We start from the raw sequence: 17,884 nt of genomic DNA, 5'->3' as shown, positions 1-17,884 counted from the left end.
TGCCATGATTCAGTTAGAGAACCATTGTGTTTTGCAAGTTGTCATGAGAAAATCTGTTTCTTATGATTCTATAAGCAAATATTTATGAGTATAATGGGCTATTTATGCTTGAAGTGATTCCATGAGAAAATCTTCATACGTTTTAGAAGATCCCAAAACAAATCTTTATAAGTTTCAAAGTGTCATTTGATTTCATACACAAATCTTTATAAATTACTTTTAATTCTATATTGTATGTGAGTCTTGGTTCCTTTTAATATAAGAGAATCGTTATAGGCTCCTTATAAGTTCCATTTGATTCCATAAGAGTATCTATATACGTTCCAATTGATTAAAATTATCTTTATAAGTTCATTTTGAATCAATAAGAGAATGCTTGTAAGTTCATTTTAAGTTCCATTTGATTCCATAAGAGTATCATTATAGGTTTTATTTTATTCCATAAGATAAACTTTATGAGTTCATTATGAGTTCCATTTGATTCCATAATGGAATCATTATAAGTTCATTATAAGTTCCATTTGATTCCATAATAGAATCATTATAAGTTCAGTATGAGTTCCATTTGATTCCATAATAGAATCATTATAAGTTCAGTATGAGTTCCATTTGATTCCATAATAGAATAATTATAAGTTCAGTATGAGTTCCACTTGATTCCATAATAGAATCATAATAAGTTCAGTATGAGTTCCACTTGATTTCATAATAGAATCATAATAGGTTCAGTATGCGTTCCATTTGATTCCATAAGGGAATCATTATAAGTTCAGTATGAGTTCCATTTGATTCCATAAGGGAATCCATGTAAGTTTATTATAAGTTCCATTTGATTCCATAATAGAATCATTATAAGTTCGGTATGAGTTCCATTTGATTCTATAATAGAATCATTATAAGTTCAGTATGAGTTGCATTTGATTCCATAATAGAATTATTATAAGTTCATTAAGTTCCATTTGATTCCATAAGAGAATCATTATAAGTTCAGTATGAGTTCCATTTGATTCTATAATAGAATTATTATAAGTTCAGTATGAGTTGCATTTGATTCCATAATAGAATTATTATAAGTTCATTAAGTTCCATTTGATTCCATAAGAGAATAATTATACGTTCATTATAAGCGCCATTTGATTGTATAATAGAATCATTATGAGTTCCATTTGATTCCATAATAGAAAAAATTATAAGTTCATTTTAAGTTCCATTTGATTCCATAAGAGAATCTTTATGAATTCATTATTAGTGCCATTTGATTCTATAATAGAATCATTATAAGCTCCATTTGATCCCATAAGAGAATCATTATATGTTCAATATGAGTTCCATTTGATTCCATAAGAGAATCATTATAAGTTCATTGTAAGTTTCATTTGATTCCATAATAGAATCATTATAAGTTCAGTATGAGTTCCATTTGATTCCATAAGAGAATCATTATAAGTTCATGTTAAGCTCCATTTGATTCTATAGGAGAATCATTGTAAGTTCATTATGAGCTCCATTTGATTCTATAGGAGAATCATTGTAAGTTCATTATGAGCTCCATTTGATTCTATAGGAGAATCATTATGAGTTTTAATTGATTCTATAAAATAATGACTTTAAGTTCATTATAAGTTCTATTTAATTCCATAAGAGAATCATTATAACTTAACTATACAGTATGTTCCATTTGATTCCATAACATAATCATTTGATTCTATAATAGAATACTTATAAGTTCAATTTGATTCCTTGATAATTCCCTTTGATTCCATAAACAAATCTTTTTAAGTTCCTTTTAAGTTGCAAATCCTTAAGTGAATCTTTGTTTTAAGTGATGCATTAAGTGAATCTTTCCACAAATGAAAGTTCCATTTGAATCAATAAGTAATTGTTAATAAGTTTCATGCAATCTTAAGTCAAACTTGACGTTTCAAATGATGCCATACGTGAATCTTTAAGAGTCATTTTATTTCAAAAGAGTATCTTCAAAATTTCCATGTAATGCTTTATGGAATCATATGTTTTCTTTCATAAGTCCTTTAAAAATAGGTCAACACCAAAAAAAAAATTATAATAACTTAATATTTTTATGCTTTGCCCCCGGTTTTCTCTGTCAACGTGTGTGTGTGTGTGTGTGTGTGTGTGTGTGTGTGTGTGTGTGCGTGTGTGTGTGTGTGTTAAGCTCAAATTCTACTATATGTATTGCATCAGCATTTCTTTGCATGCTCCACACACTATCTCTCGATTAGTGGGCCACCCTTCTTCATAAGAACACTTTTTTTTATCTCTCTCCCTACTGCTCGCTCTTTTAAGGCTCTGAAATGTCTGGTGAGCACATTGGAAGTTATGGTAACACACGTGTCTTCCACATTAGAGCAGACCAACACTGCCTGCATGAAAGGCTCCTATTAAAACAGGCCACTGGTGGAGCTGCGTATGCCGAGGAATCTGTGTGCTTATCAGCGTGGAGCAGGAGATCTGGCTTCACTGGGGGGGTAAACTGAGCCGCTGACAGCAGATACACCAGAGCAGACGGTGCAGAAAGTTAAAGGGAAATGTGCTGCGGTCGTGATGTTCTCGCTCTGGGAGGATCCTGTCAGCTTTAGAATCTTTGATGTGATCGAGCCTTCATCAAATTCTTTGCAAGATTTGCATTTGCTTTTTAGGAACACAGCATCCTGCGTATAGCATGAACAGAACATTATTTCCCACAGGCCTCACTCTTTTATAAACCAAAGTGGACGACGTTTGAATTTTGTTTTCTAAAATTTGATTCCATATAGTAATCTTTAAAACCTTCTTATTATGGCGTAAACAAATAGTTTTCTATTGTAATTCCTTTCATATGATGCAATACGAGCGCAACGGTGGCTCAGTGGTTAGCATGCAGTATAAGTGAATTGGATAAACTGAATTGGCCATATGTGTGTGTGAATGTGAGAGTGTTTTGGTGTTTCCCAGTACTGGAATGCAGCTGGAAGGGCATGCGGTGCAAAAAACATATGGAGGAATAGTTGGTGGTTCATTCCGCTGTGGTGACCCCTGATCAATCAGAGACCAAGCCGAAGGAAAATAAATAAATGAATGAATGATGCAATATGTAAATTTAGTTTGATTCTATAAGAGAATCAGTTTCCTGTTGTACAATAAAAATATATTTTGTAAAGTTCCATTTTGTTCCATAACTAAAATATATATATATTTTACATTTGATTCTATAAGGTTTTTTTTTTCACTGTTTTTCATGAATCCATGTCCCATCTCACTCCACAAGACAACATTAATTTCGTTTTTATTCCTTCTGTGCTTAAAGCTCCATTTAATTCTTGAAAATCTTTTATGGCGAGTTTTTTTTTTAATGATTCTCATGATTTTTATTTTCAAAAGAGTCTTTTTTAAAAGTTCCATTTGATTCCATAAATGATTAGTTTGAAAGTTCCATTTGATTCTATTAGATAATTTGCATGAATTCTGTTTGATTCTGTAAGAGAATCTTTATTATTCCAATTTGATTTTATAAGGGATTTTTTTCCAAGTTCCATTTGACTCTGTAAGTGATTTTAGTGAGATCTATTTTGATTTCCTAAGATACAGTGCGTCGTATTAATATGCTGTAATCGCTGCCAAATGTGCATCAACAAAGTATTGAGCAAAGGCTGTGAATACTTCTGTATATGTGATTTTTTAGGTTTTTATTTTTTTTATTAATTTGCAACAATTTCAAAAACTCTTTTGTCACATTGCCATTATGGGCTATTGTGTGGAGAATTTTGAGGAAAGAAATGAATTGAATGCATTTTGGAATAAGGCTGTAACATAAAAAATGTGGAAAAGCTGAAGCGCTATGAATACTTTCCAGATCCACTGTAATTTGCATATGTCTCATTTGATTACAACAATATATATATATATATTATGTCTTTGTAAGTTCTACATAATGCAGTGAGCAGATCTGTTAATGTCCAGCTGAATCTATAAATAAATCTTTATAAATTTCATTTGACCTCATAACTGAATCTTCATAAGTTCCATTTATTTCTATGAAGTATTCATCTATTTTTTTAAAAATATATTTATTATCTGTTTTTTGTCCTGTCTTTGTTATCCTGTTGCACTGTAGAAGCTCTGTCACGAAAACAAATTCCTAGTATGTGTGAACATACCTGGCAATAAAGCTCTTTCTCTTTGTAAGTTCCAAATGATTCAGTAAATCTGTCAACGTCCAGCTGATTAAGTAAATCTTTATAAATTCCATATGATTCCATACAAAAATCTTCACATGATTCTTATTATATGAGAGAATATTCGAAGTTCCATAAGATCCTTTAACAAATTTTGGAAGTATAAATAATGCAACAGAATCTGGAGTTCAATATTATGATTTTTTTTAAAGTGATTTTTCTGAGATTATTATTTTGGTTCTCTCAAATACTTTGCATACATCCCATTCGATAAAAAACAAAACAAAAGAATCTTTATGAATTCCATTAGATTCCATAGGCAATTTGTTTAAAAGTTATATTCTGTAATTGATTTTTATGAGATCTACTTTACAGTAATTTAGCAAACCCATTTGAAATTTTTCATGTATTATTTATTATTATTTTGGCAAGAAGAGGCAAAACACACAAGAAGTGTTAATTTTACAAAGGAACTGTTTGTGCTCAGAGTGGGTTATGGGTGTGTTTTGAGAATAAACCAATCAGAGTCTCATCTCCCATTTCCTTTAAGAGTCAGTTGTGTCGCACCATGGCGCATTTGCTCTTTATTTTATGATGGACTTTGTTAGTGTAAAAACTGAACGCTTCACTAGCGAGAAAACAGTTAAACAGACCATCTGAAGTGCGAGAATGAGAGAATGAGCCTCCTCATTCTTTACTTTCACTCTCACTCTCTTTCATGGATAAAGAAATGTGTTGTACGCACAGACACCCATCAGCCTATACATATTTAATTTTGTTTGTTAAGCACAAAAATTTGTTTCAAAATTATTTCTAAATTCAGTTCTAATTTCCAGTAAACGAATAAATAAATAATAGTTATATTCAGTTATATCCAAATACACATACTATGCCCATATGGACCAAAACCTGACAGGTGGGCAAATCTAAGCTTGTTTTTAATTAAACAAGAATAAATATGCATATAATAAATAATACTAATAATAATAACATACAAAAGCAAATCGTCATGAATAAACTGAAAAAGCCTCCCGAGATGATGAAGGCATGGAGGCAGGGGTTTTTATATTTATGTAGAAAATAATCTTTTATGTAATATTTTAATCCTTTAATTCTTTTTCAATTGTAAAGATATTTGTGTATTGCTGTATATCCTGTGTGTATTAAGCAATGTGTAAGTGAGGCACACAACTAACGTGCTCTGCGCTGGACTTTAGACCTGCTTTCAACTGGTCTATTGTGCAGTCTATTTTAGTTCCTCAAAATAGCAATGCGCCTTAACACGCCTCTTATCTAGACCGAAACACCCATGAGTTCACAAAGTGGCGCAAATGAATTAGCTATTTAAACAACGTGGCGGAAAACGAGAAAATTAGGGTCTGAAAATAGCAACACATCATAGAAACACGTCTTGCGCCTTATTGCGGCGGGTGTATGATAGAGCCCATAGTATTTCTACGTGTGGTTTGTCAAGCCCACTTACATGTGTGAAGCACATTTCATAAATGCACTTTGATACCATAAAATAATCTTTACATGATGTTGTAAAATAATTTGTATAAATTCCATTCTATTATATGAGAGAATCATTTGGAAGTTCCAGAGAATCCTACAACAGATCGAAATAATGCAGCAGAATCTAGAGTTCAATATTAGGCTAAAAATTTAAATGGTTCTTCATGAGTTCATTGCGAATGTGCTGCAAAAACCCACAGAGGAAGCTTAAGTTTTGAGTGTGTAGGAAGAATCCCGGGGCTTCTAACTGTCTGAGATCTGAGCACAAGTAAAAGCTATAACCAGCTTATACCTCACATTATTATCACATTACTGTCAATGGAGGCGATGCCTTAATACGCTCAATAAACTGCCATGACATTGCATTGGGCAGAGCTATATTTGGAGCTGTTTATATAAGAGCTCAAACAAATGTGATTCATATGTGGGACTGGATATAATTTGGCAAGTGGCAAAACCAGAGGTCGCTTTAAATTCAAAATTTTTCAGTCACTTACCAAAACGTTGACAGGTAATTGAAAAAGCTTTGTGTTCCTCTGACAGATATAAAAATAAGTTGTCTGGTCTATTGCATGTTGTGAAGAAAAGCAGGTAAATAAAATGTGATAAAATATCATATATTTTTATTGTTTTATTTTAATTTTTTTTATTAAATAACTCATTTATTTATAAATGTTTTATTTTTTTAGTGGTATTTTATTTATTTGTTAATTTTATTGAATTGAATAATATGAATAATATTTATTTTATTTATTAATTAATTAATTTACTAATGTTGTAATTTTAAATTTATCTTTTCATTTAATGGTATTTTATTTATTTGATTGAATTTAATTTTATATTATTTAATTTATTTTTATTTTTATTGTTTTATTATTTTATTTTTTAATATTTATATTTATTTATAAAAATTAATTAATTAATTTACTAATGTTGTAATTTTTTATAGATTTTTTCATGTAATGGTATTTTATTTATTTGATTGAATTTAATTTTATATTATTTAATTTATTTTATTTTTATTGTTTTATTATTTTATTTTTTATATTTATATTTATTTATAAAAATTTATTAATTAATTTACTAATCTTGTAATTTTTATATATTTATTTAATTTTATATATTTTTTTATTTATTTGTAAAATTATTATTATTTTTTTAATTATTTATATATAATTTTTTATGTACTATTAATTGATATTGTATTTTATTTTAATTTATTTTAAAATATGTTTTAATTATTAATTAATTAATTAATTTGTTTATTTATTTATTTTTATTTAATTTAATTTTTATTTATTTGTTAATTTTTGGCAACTAGCAAAAAAAAAGTTTGCTTTTACCCGACATTTTTCAGTCACTTACCAAAACGTTGACAGGTAATTAAAAAAGCTTTGTGTGCCTATGACAGATATAAAAATAAGTTGTCTGGTCTACTGCATTTCATGAAGAAAAGCAAGAAAATCAAATGTGAGCAGACTGAGAGGTGTGTGAGACAACTTTTCATATTTTACTGACAAGGAAAGCAGAACATGCTATAAATTTTGAATATAACCTTTCCATAACCTGCCAAAAAAGTGTAGTTTTTGATGAACAACAGAGACTGTTTGTTGTGGTTCTTTTCATTTTTGGGGGCTCTTAAAAAGTGGAATGTGCTTATATTTACTGTTTTCTCCATCACAGCTCATGGTAGTTAAAGCTTAGGAGCTTCTGGCTTGAATGATCCCTTTAATGCTGTAATATTGTGGAAATAGTCTCAGTATATAGTCTTGTTATGCAGCTCACAGTGATAGTAGTGTTTGTGTTTGTCTGTTGAAGTAGTTTGTAGAGCTGGTGTTTGTGTGTGTTTTGTAGAAGGTCAGTCTCCAAACGGTCAGATGCCTAGTGTCCCTCCTCTCCTGTCCATCACCTATGAGATCTCAGGTAAGGTGGTTAACAAATTTAAAGTATGGTTTTGAAATGGTAACCCACTCACTTTATTTTATTGTTTATTTTTATTATTTATTTATTTTAAAATGTTTGAATTTTTTCACTTTTAATGTTATTTGTTTTACTTTATTTTATTTGATTGCTTTATTATTTTTTGTTTTCATTATATATATTTTATTTTATACAGTAATTTATTTATTAATGTTTAAAGCTATGTATTTATTTGTAATTGTTTAAAAAATTTTATTTTTAATGTTATTATATTTATTTATTTATTTTTATTGTTTTATTGTTTTTATTATTTAGATTTTTTACATTTATTTATTATTGTTTTAATTTTTGATTTATTTTGTTTTATTATTTTATTGTTTTTCTTATTTTTATTTATTTATTTAATAATTGATTTATTTATAAATGTTTTAATGTTTTTCATGTATTTGTAATTGTTTTAAATTTTTCATTTTTAACGTTATTTTATTTATTTATTTATTTTTATTGTTTTATTATTTTATTGTTTTATTATTTAGATTTTTTTTATTAATTTATTATTAATTAATAAACTAATTTATTTATAAATGTTTTAATGTTTTTCATTTTAATGGTATTTTATTTATTTGTTAATTTAATTTGTAATATTATTACTTTTGTTTATTTATATTACTTAATTAATGTACTAATGTTGCCATTTTAACATATTGTGCCATTTTATTGGTATTTTATTTTCTAATTTTATTTCTTTATTTTTTTTAATATTTTATTTTATTATTAAAATTATTTATATATTTATTTTTAATGTATTAATAATTAATATTGTCCTTAAATGTGATATGATAATTGATGTTAGAACAAATCAATTTTATTTATTTAATGTATTTTCTTTCCACATGATAAAAAGAAGTACATTTTATTTTATTTTATTTTATTTTATTTTATTTTATTTTATTTTATTTTATTTTATTTTATTTTATTTTATTTTTCATTTCATTTCATTTCATTTCATTTCATTTCATTTCATTTCATTTCATTTCATTTTATTTTATTTTATTTTATTTTATTTTATTTTATTTTGTTATTTCTTTTATTTTATCTTATTTTATTTTATTTATTTTTTTTATTTAATTTCCCTTTTTCTTCTCCTTCCTGTTTCTGCATAGTATTTTTTTACATTACAGTATTTTCGCATTTTGTATCTGTAAGTTATCATCAAAAGCACGCCACAAGAAAATAAATATTTACAAAATTAACATATTTTATTTTAACTTTTATTACTTTTCTCTCTTCTCTGAATCTGACACGATGTTCTTTATTTGTGTAAATCTCTCTGCCTGCGGTGTGTTTGCATATTTCGATAGCTTTGTCTGTTTACTCTCTGTATTTTGGTAAGTGTTTGTGTCCATAGAGAGCTCATTACAAGCACTCATGTGATGCAACACTCTGAAGTTCCTCCTGTGGGCTCAGAAACTGACAGAGATTGATGGATAATGACGGTCTGTACTGTACGCTGTCCTCTAAAGAAATCAACAAGCGTTTGTTTGTATCTGTAAGTGCCATCAGGCCTTTTCAACTGGATCTCGTCTTTGGAGTCATTGCTGCTTTAGCATAGGGAGAGACCTATTCTGATAAGCATTTTTTCCATTTAAGAATTCAGAAAACTAATGTTTCCACAAAGATATCAATAAGCAGAGCTGTGTTTAGCAATGTAACAAAAATAAATGTTTTACACAAAATCAGCATTTCTAAATAATATTTTTAAATGAACTGAGCTTATGCTTAAAACAATAATAAAAATAAAATCAGCCAATGTGATTTTATATATATATATATATATATATATATATATATATATATATATATATATATATATATATATATATATATATATATATATATTTTTTTTTTTTTTTTTTCTTTTTTTTGGCAGATTTGTTTGTTCTTTTTTAAAGAAAAAAAATGTAATATTAAAAATATATACAAAATTTAATAAAATAATAAAATAAAATCATTAAAATAAAGTAAAATAAAAAAATGTAAATAAATTAAATAATAAAATCAAATAATAAAATTTTTATAAAATAATGCAAATTAAAAAAATTATAAATAAAATAAAACAAAATAAAAAATAACATAACATAAAAATAACAAACTAAAATGATAAAAATAAAATAAAATAATATAAATAATAAAATTAATTCTAAAATAGTAATACTACAATATAATAAAATATTATATAATAAATAAAATGCAAAAAAATAAATAATGCAATAAAATAAAATAACTTAAAATAAAATATTTAAAAAATAATAAAAATAAAATAAAACAATAAAAATATTCATTTTTCTTTGTGGCTTAGTCCCTTTATTTATCTGGGGTTGCCACAGCGGAATAAATCGCCAACTTATCCAGCATATGTTTTACACCGTGGATGCCCTTCCAGCTGCAACCCATCACTGGGAAACATCCATACACACTCTTTCACACACTTATGGACAATTTAGCTTACCCAATTCACCTGTACCACATGTGTTTGGACTGTGGGGGAAACCAGAGCAACCGGAGGAAACCCACGCCAACACAGGGAGAACATGCCAACTCCGCACAGAAATGCCAACTGACCCAGCTGAGGCTCAAACCAGCGATATTCTTGCTGTGAGGCGATCGTGCTACCCACTGCGCCATAAAATTATAAAAATAAAATAAATAAAATAAAACAAAAAATAAAATAAAGTAACAGAAAAAATATTAAAATAAAATTAAAAAACTAAATAAATAAAACAAAAAAATATGTTTTTTATGAAAAATGTAATAATAAAATTTTAATTAAATAATACAATAGAATAATAATTTTAAAAATTTAATAAAACAAAATAAAAGTTAAAATAACTTAAAATAAAATATAAAAATAAAATAAAACAATAAAAATAATACAAATTAAATAAAAAAGTAAAAATTTAATAAAAATTATAATAATAAAAATAAAATAAAATAAAATAATACAATACAATAAAATAATGCAAATATTAAAAATATAAAATAACATAAAATAATAAATTAAAATGATAAAATAAAAAAATGTGTAGCATAAAATAATATAAAAAGTAATAACAAAATATTTGAACAAAACAATAAAATAATAAAAATTTAATAAAAGAAATAAAATGAAATGTAAAACAAAATTATAAAAATAAATTAAATTAAAAAAATTAAATAACACAAAATAATCAACTAAAATGATAAAAATAATATATAAAAATTGTGAGAGATTATAAATATTAAACTTTTTTTACTATTGAAAAAAAAACGTTTGTAGATAGCAAAAAATAGAATAAAAGTCATATAAAATACATACAAATCTTTGTGCATTAAAAACTTACATACCTAAAAATTTTATAAAATAAAAATTATTATATTGGACATATATTATCCTCATACTTTTACATTTGCATACATGAACACATTACACATATTGCAACATTTTAATTTTTAGAAATTACATTATAAAATTAGTTGACATAACTTATTAATTTTGTACTTAAACAACAACCACACAAAATGCAGCCTTGTTGAAAATAAGAAAAGAAAAAACACGCGTATCATAGTGCAAATCAATAAATAGCCTGAGCGCCTTGGGTTTTTTAAGCAAGTCTCAGATCCTTCTCCTGCTTGAGGCTGAATCTGTCCGTCTGGGTTTGTCAGATCAGCCACAAACCGCAAACTCTGATTAGACTGAAAGTTTTGCGCAGAAGGTGGACCATCTGCCACATAAACAAGGACAACCTGTGCAGCGTTGTGTTCAAGTCTGTCTCTGCGTTACTGCGAGGAACAGCTGAACCGTCTGTCCTCATTGTTTTGGAAGCTCTGTGGTGTTTCTGTGCGTCTCTGGAGAGCTGAACGCGGCTCGTATCCACTTTACCTGTGGCTTTGATGCAAAAGCAGGCGTCGTGGCTGCTGTCAGCCATCAGGCCCACAGACAAAACTATCCTTAATGTTAAAACGCTCACACACTGCTGCTGTTTGTGCTTTATCGTGACTTGGTAAAAAACATGGTTCACACATAATAGATTATTTGACATGATTGGCATTTGACAACATTGATAAGTTGTTGTTATTAATGATTATTAATCATCAGTTTTGTTCATAATTTGTTCACTGTTGTAGGGTTAAATTTAGCTGTTCCCTGAAAATATATATATTTTTTCATTTGACATTTCCGATAATCTGAAACATTATCAAATTACTCAAAATATTAAATCAACATGTTTGATTTGGCCTTCAAACCCTCCTGAAATCTTTCTCCGTTCCAGTCCTGTTATTTTCTCTTTGCTGTGCTGCAGCAGGCACTCGTGACTCTTCAGAGCGTGTTTAATGTTGCCATTTGTTGTTTCCTGCAGTTACATAAACCTAATTGTGGTCCATGTGTCGTCCCCACGCGGGCGTCTCGCTGCAGTGTTTTAATGTGTGTTTTTGCATTTGCAGCATCTCCACCGGTGGATGTTCGCCTGTGTAAAGGAGCGACTCCGAGCGCCACACAACTGTGCCACATTCAGTGCCCTGTGGAGTGTCAGCTGTCCCCGTGGGGCGCCTGGGGGCCCTGCACCTTCGAGAACTGTGACGAACGTAGCGTCAAAAAAGGTGAACACTCTTACAGTGCCCTCCGCTAATACTGGATTCCTTGGTAAATATGAGCAAAGAAATATGGGGATTTTTCAAGCCTACAGGGCCAGATTTAGCAAAAGGATATTTTCTTTTCTTTTGTTGGTGCATTGCTATTCTGAGGAACTGAAATAGACTGCGCCATTGACCAACCAAAAAACAAAAAGACAAGTTTAGATTTGTCCACCTGTTGGGTTTTGGATCATATAGGGCATGTGTTTGCATATAACTTTTTTGACCACACTTCGTTATTATTGTTCATTTATTTGTTTAAAAAATAGCAAAAGTAGATTCGAACACGCACTTAATGTTTTTGCACCATGCCCTTTAGTTTGTGCGCCTAGATTGTTAAAATAGAGCCCAAAATCTTGATTAAGCCAGCTCAGGTGCTTCCTGTGAACTGTCATGCCATCATAAACTTGCTGCATCTGAAATCACATATTTTCATACTATATAGTGAAATAAAAACAGTATCTGAGCATATATAGTACGTTAAAAACAGTATCTGAGCATATATAGTATGTTAAAAACAGTATCTGAGCATATATACTACGTTAAAAACAGTATCTGAGCATATGTAGTAAGTTAAAAACAGTATCTGAGCATATATAGTACGTTAAAAACAGTATCTGAGCATATATAGTATTTTAAAAACAGTATCTGAGCATATGTAGCACGTTAAAAACAGTATTCGAGCATACTGTATATGGTACATTAAAAACAGTATCTGAGCATATATAGTACATTAAAAACAGTATCTGAGCATATGTAGTACATTAAAAACAGTATCTGAGCATATATAGTACATTAAAAACAGTATCTGAGCATATATAGTACGTTAAAAACAGTATCTGAGCATATGTAGTACATTAAAAACAGTATCCGAGCATATACTGTATACTACATTAAAAAAACAGCATCCGAGCATATGTAGTACATTACAAACAGTATCCGAGCATATATAGTTTGTTAAAAACAGTATCTGAGCATGTATAGTAGGTTAAAAACAGTATTCGAGCATATATAGTGTTAAAAACAGTATCTGAGAATGTGTAGTACGTTAAAAACAGTATCTGAGCATATGTAGTACGTTAAAAACAGTTTCTGAGCATGTATAGTAGGTTAAAAACAGTATTCGAGCATATATAGCATGTTAAAAACAGTATCTGAGAATGTATAGTACGTTAAAAACAGTATCTGAGCATATGTAGTACGTTAAAAACAGTATCTGAGCATATGTAGTACGTTAAAAACAGTATCTGAGCATATAAAGTAGGTTAAAAACAGTATTCGAGCATATATAGTACGTTAAAAACAGTATCTGAGCATATATACTGTAGTATGTTAAAAACCGTATCTGAGCATATAGTACGTTAAAAACAGTATCTGAGCATATATAGTATGTTAAAAACAGTATCTGAGCATATATAGTACGTTAAAAACAGTATCTGAGCATATATAGTACGTTAAAAACAGTATCTGAGCATATATAGTATGTTAAAAACAGTATCTGAGCATATATACTGTAGTATGTTAAAAACCGTATCTGATCATATAGTACGTTAAAAACAGTATCTGAGCATATATAGTACGTTAAAAACAGTATCTGAGCATATATAGTATGTTAAAAACAGTATCTGAGCATATATAGTACGTTAAAAACAGTATCTGAGCATATATAGTACGTTAAAAACAGTATCTGAGCATATATAGTATGTTAAAAACAGTATCTGAGCATATATAGTACGTTAAAAACAGTATCTGAGCATATATACTGTAGTATGTTAAAAACAGTATCTGAGCATATGTAGTACGTTACAAACCGTATGCGAGCATGTATATTACGTTAAAAACAGTATCCGAGCATATATAGTACATTAAAAACAGTATGCGAGCCAAGTAGTATTCAAAAAACGCAATGTGAGAAGTATCCGGATGATCTACTACTTCCGGCAAGAGTCTAAAGTGCCCATCCAATGGATGCTATGCTATCCCATAATGCATTATGAGTGAATTTATGAATGGGAGTGAAGCAACGCAACTGACACAGGTAGGTCACGAGATAATGACAAATGGCGGATGTAGTACGTCCGAGTTCCATTCATACTACTCACATTCATACTATACAATGCATACTTTTCTAATGATTGTTTAATAAATTCAAAATCAAATCTATTACCTACTGTGTAGTAGACGATATCAGACACAGCCGCCATGTTTAAAATCTGGTTTAAAATCAACAGTGGTGGAAAGTGCACTGAAAAATCATACTCAAGAAAAAGTACCATTACTTATCCAAAAATGTAGTGCAAGTAGAGTAAAAGTATCTCTTGTAAATATTACTCAAAGTATGAGTAAAAAGTAGCACTTTTAAAAGTAGTGAGTAGTGAGAATTACACTGCGAGAGGTGTGTGAAAACGTAACATTCTGTAGAGCAACTACTTATTGTTTAAGGCCGTCTGGTGATTTCAGTCATCATCCAATAGGCGTCCCTCATCTTCTCATCAGTGACATCAGTCTAAACTGTCTGTCGGGTGTTCTGTGTAACGATTTTGTGTCTTCTGCGTCAACTATTTATAGCGCCCTCCACTAACACTGGCTCCCTTGGTAAATATGAGCAAATTAAGGTAGAGGTTTTTTTTTACTTACGGTGCCAGATTTAGCAAACAAGGCAAATTCGCATGAGAGTGCAATTCCAAAACAGAGCAGATGGGCATGGAAATTTCTGTAGTTTATTTACAAACAATGCGCAAAATAAAGAACAAATATGTGACATTTTAGTATTATATAGTTAATACTTATACATATAATATTTCATTATAATAAATAAATTAGAATAGCGTTTGATAGATTATACTTTAAAAAAAATTGGTGACCAAAAGGTGTACATAATGTGGCATTTCGAACATTTTGAAACAATGAATCATTTTTGCAAAGTGATTGGTTTAATTCAAGAATGTCCAAACTTGGTCCTGAAGGGTGAGTGTCCTGCATATTTTAGTTCCCACCCCAATTAAACACCTGAACTAGCTGATCAAGCTCTTTCTAGGTATACTACACTGTAAAACCCAAAAAAGTTAGGGTAACTCAAACCATTTGAGGAAACCGATTGATACAAACCATTTAAGTTAAAAAACTAATCCTAATGAGTACTGGGAACTTAATCTATTTGAGTAAACGAAGCAATTTGAGCACAGTAAAACCCAATAAATGAAGAGAACTCAAACCAACTGTAAAACCTGATAAGTTAAGGCAACTCAAACTGTTTGAGGAAACCAATTGCAAGAAACTATTTGAGTTAAAAAACTAATCTATAAAAGTACTGTGAACTTACTCCATTTAAGTTGAAGTGTTGAGGTATTTAATTAACTCATTCCCTTCAACACTCTTTTCGAATGAGTTGAATTAACTTTCAGTCAATTTTGAGTTAACTACACTCATTTCATTTGATAAAGTTAACTTGGGTTTTACAATGTAGAAACTTCCAGACAGGTGTGTTGAAGTAATTCTGAAGTTAATTGATTAAGAGCTTTATTTTTCCCATCACTAATATCTGCCATTTGGGGCAATTCAAAAAGACGAAAAAGAAATCAAATATAAACTATTCAACGCAACAAATGTACCCCAAATTCCACAATTCATAAAAATAATCTCAAAGATTCTAGCAACTCTAGAAACAAAAGATTCTAAAGATACCAAAATTCATAAAAATTATCTCTAAGATTCTAGCAACTCTACTGGAGAGCAAAAAGTAGTGATGGTTTCTTTCGAAGCACTGCTTTGTGAGGCTTCGAAACCTTTAGGAATCTTTTGTTTCGAATCATTTGGTCAAAGCGTGTATCAATTTAGCCTGGTCACATGACTTCACTAAATGAGACTGTATTCTGTCATTACTGTTTCAGAATGTTTTGGAAAATCAGTGGTTCTCTACTTGGGACGATTTGTGTTCACATAAATCACACAGCTTCATTCAGATCGCCCCCTAGAGGCAAATCACTAAACTGGTTTCATTGGGTTTTATCATATCTAGGATTAATTTTATAAGTTGTTTAATGTTTTAGTGTTCATAAAATGAAAATTAATAATAATAATAATAAGTAATCTCTTGCCCTATTTAGCATAACCCACCGTGGAACAAACAATATGATCATTAAAACATTTTAAAAACACCTTGATAAGTTGGATCAGCTGTGTTTGACTAGGGTTGGAGCAAATCTGAGAAGAGCTACGGTCCTCCAGGCATTCAGTTTGAGAACTATGATATAAGTACATTCATTGGTTGACCAGCAACTTGGTTTCTTCCATCACTAGCACACAGAAGCAAGCTTCAACAGCTCAAGCTCCTCCTACATGGACCAAACCATTCAAACAGATGACTAATAAATAAAGAAAGAAAGAAAAAAAAACATATACATTTTAACAAAGGAGGCAAACTGTAATAATATGTAAATGTAGCAATGGATAAACAATTGAAAGGTTTCAAACCTCTAGGTTTCAAAAAACACTCAGCAAAGAAACAAACAAAAGACCAATCTCCCCCTCTAAAATATCAAGTGTGAGCAGTCTCTTCTATTGGCGGGAAACAGACTTTAAAATGGTGTCCTTTTGAGCAACCTGGTTTGACTGTCTGGTGCGAGTATGGCTTCCATATAAATTGTAAGTGGTTCTTCTGATTCTTTCTGATGGCTACACACTGAATAAGGGGGAGTTTTGCTAATCATAGAGCATGTAATTTAAACAAACATTTACCAGCTTCTTGTTCAACTAAATAGTATGTGTAAACTGCTACATAAGCTAAAGTCTTTCAAAGTCTTTTCAAAGTCTCACTGTGAAAGACTTTTTTTTAATAAATGTTCTTTGTGTTACTGCTGATTATGGGTTGTAATATGGACTCTTACATGTGTTTGATCCAAGAACCTCATGAGTTGTTAAAGTTATTAAAGAAAAAAGGTCAGAAAGGTAACATTAGTTGGCAGTAGTCTAATATTTTGGCAAAAGGTAAAGACCCTAGTTCCTATTGTGCAAGATTTTTCTCTTTGTTAAACATTTTGTATCCTGCTTTTAATGTGTGTAGACTTTTTTAAATTTGCACTCACTTTAAGAATTACTCAGTAAAAATCTGCCCAATTTTATCATGTGTTAATGTAAAAAAAACTGTGTGTGTGTGTGTTTTATATTATGACATGTGACCTCCCTTGAAAAAGTTTTTTAAAGTAATGTGGTGTGTAATACCAAGCATCTTTCATGACTTCCCAGAGTTCCTCATTAGATTTAGGTAGTCAAATCTTTCATTTTCTGTCTAGGTGAATCTCATATTGTCTTATAATATTCAGGCCTTGACTCTGTGGAGGCCATTTCATGACTGTCAGTGTTTTATCAACTGTTCATTTCTCTGCATTTCTAGATCATTACTATGCTAAAAAATATAACTACTATTACCAACTGCATTAGAGGAACTTTAGTAACAGCATAATGGATCTTTACTTTTCAGCATTCACAATGAATTTCCAGCATTCTCAATTCAGAAAATATTGTCAAAATCACATTCAGAAATGCAGCCTCAAACCAGAACAGAGCCTCTGCCATGTCTCACCACATTAAAACATGCTAATAACAGA

The 17,884-nt window shown here is 29.6% G+C and overlaps 1 protein-coding gene across 1 annotated transcript in view; it reads left to right on the top strand.

Annotated features, from left to right (window-relative positions):
* Nucleotides 1-17,884, top strand: part of LOC130243047 (thrombospondin type-1 domain-containing protein 7A) — a 163,355-nt gene that overhangs the window by 25,815 nt on the left and 119,656 nt on the right. The window contains exons 5-6 of the mRNA XM_056475082.1: nucleotides 7,542-7,610; nucleotides 12,090-12,245. Of these exons, the coding sequence (XP_056331057.1) occupies nucleotides 7,542-7,610; nucleotides 12,090-12,245 (225 nt within the window). The remainder of the gene's footprint in view (nucleotides 1-7,541; nucleotides 7,611-12,089; nucleotides 12,246-17,884) is intronic.

The sequence above is a fragment of the Danio aesculapii genome, chromosome 16, assembly GCF_903798145.1.
Source record: "Danio aesculapii chromosome 16, fDanAes4.1, whole genome shotgun sequence".
NCBI lineage: Eukaryota > Metazoa > Chordata > Actinopteri > Cypriniformes > Danionidae > Danio > Danio aesculapii.
This window is presented reverse-complemented; position numbering and strand designations above follow the sequence as displayed.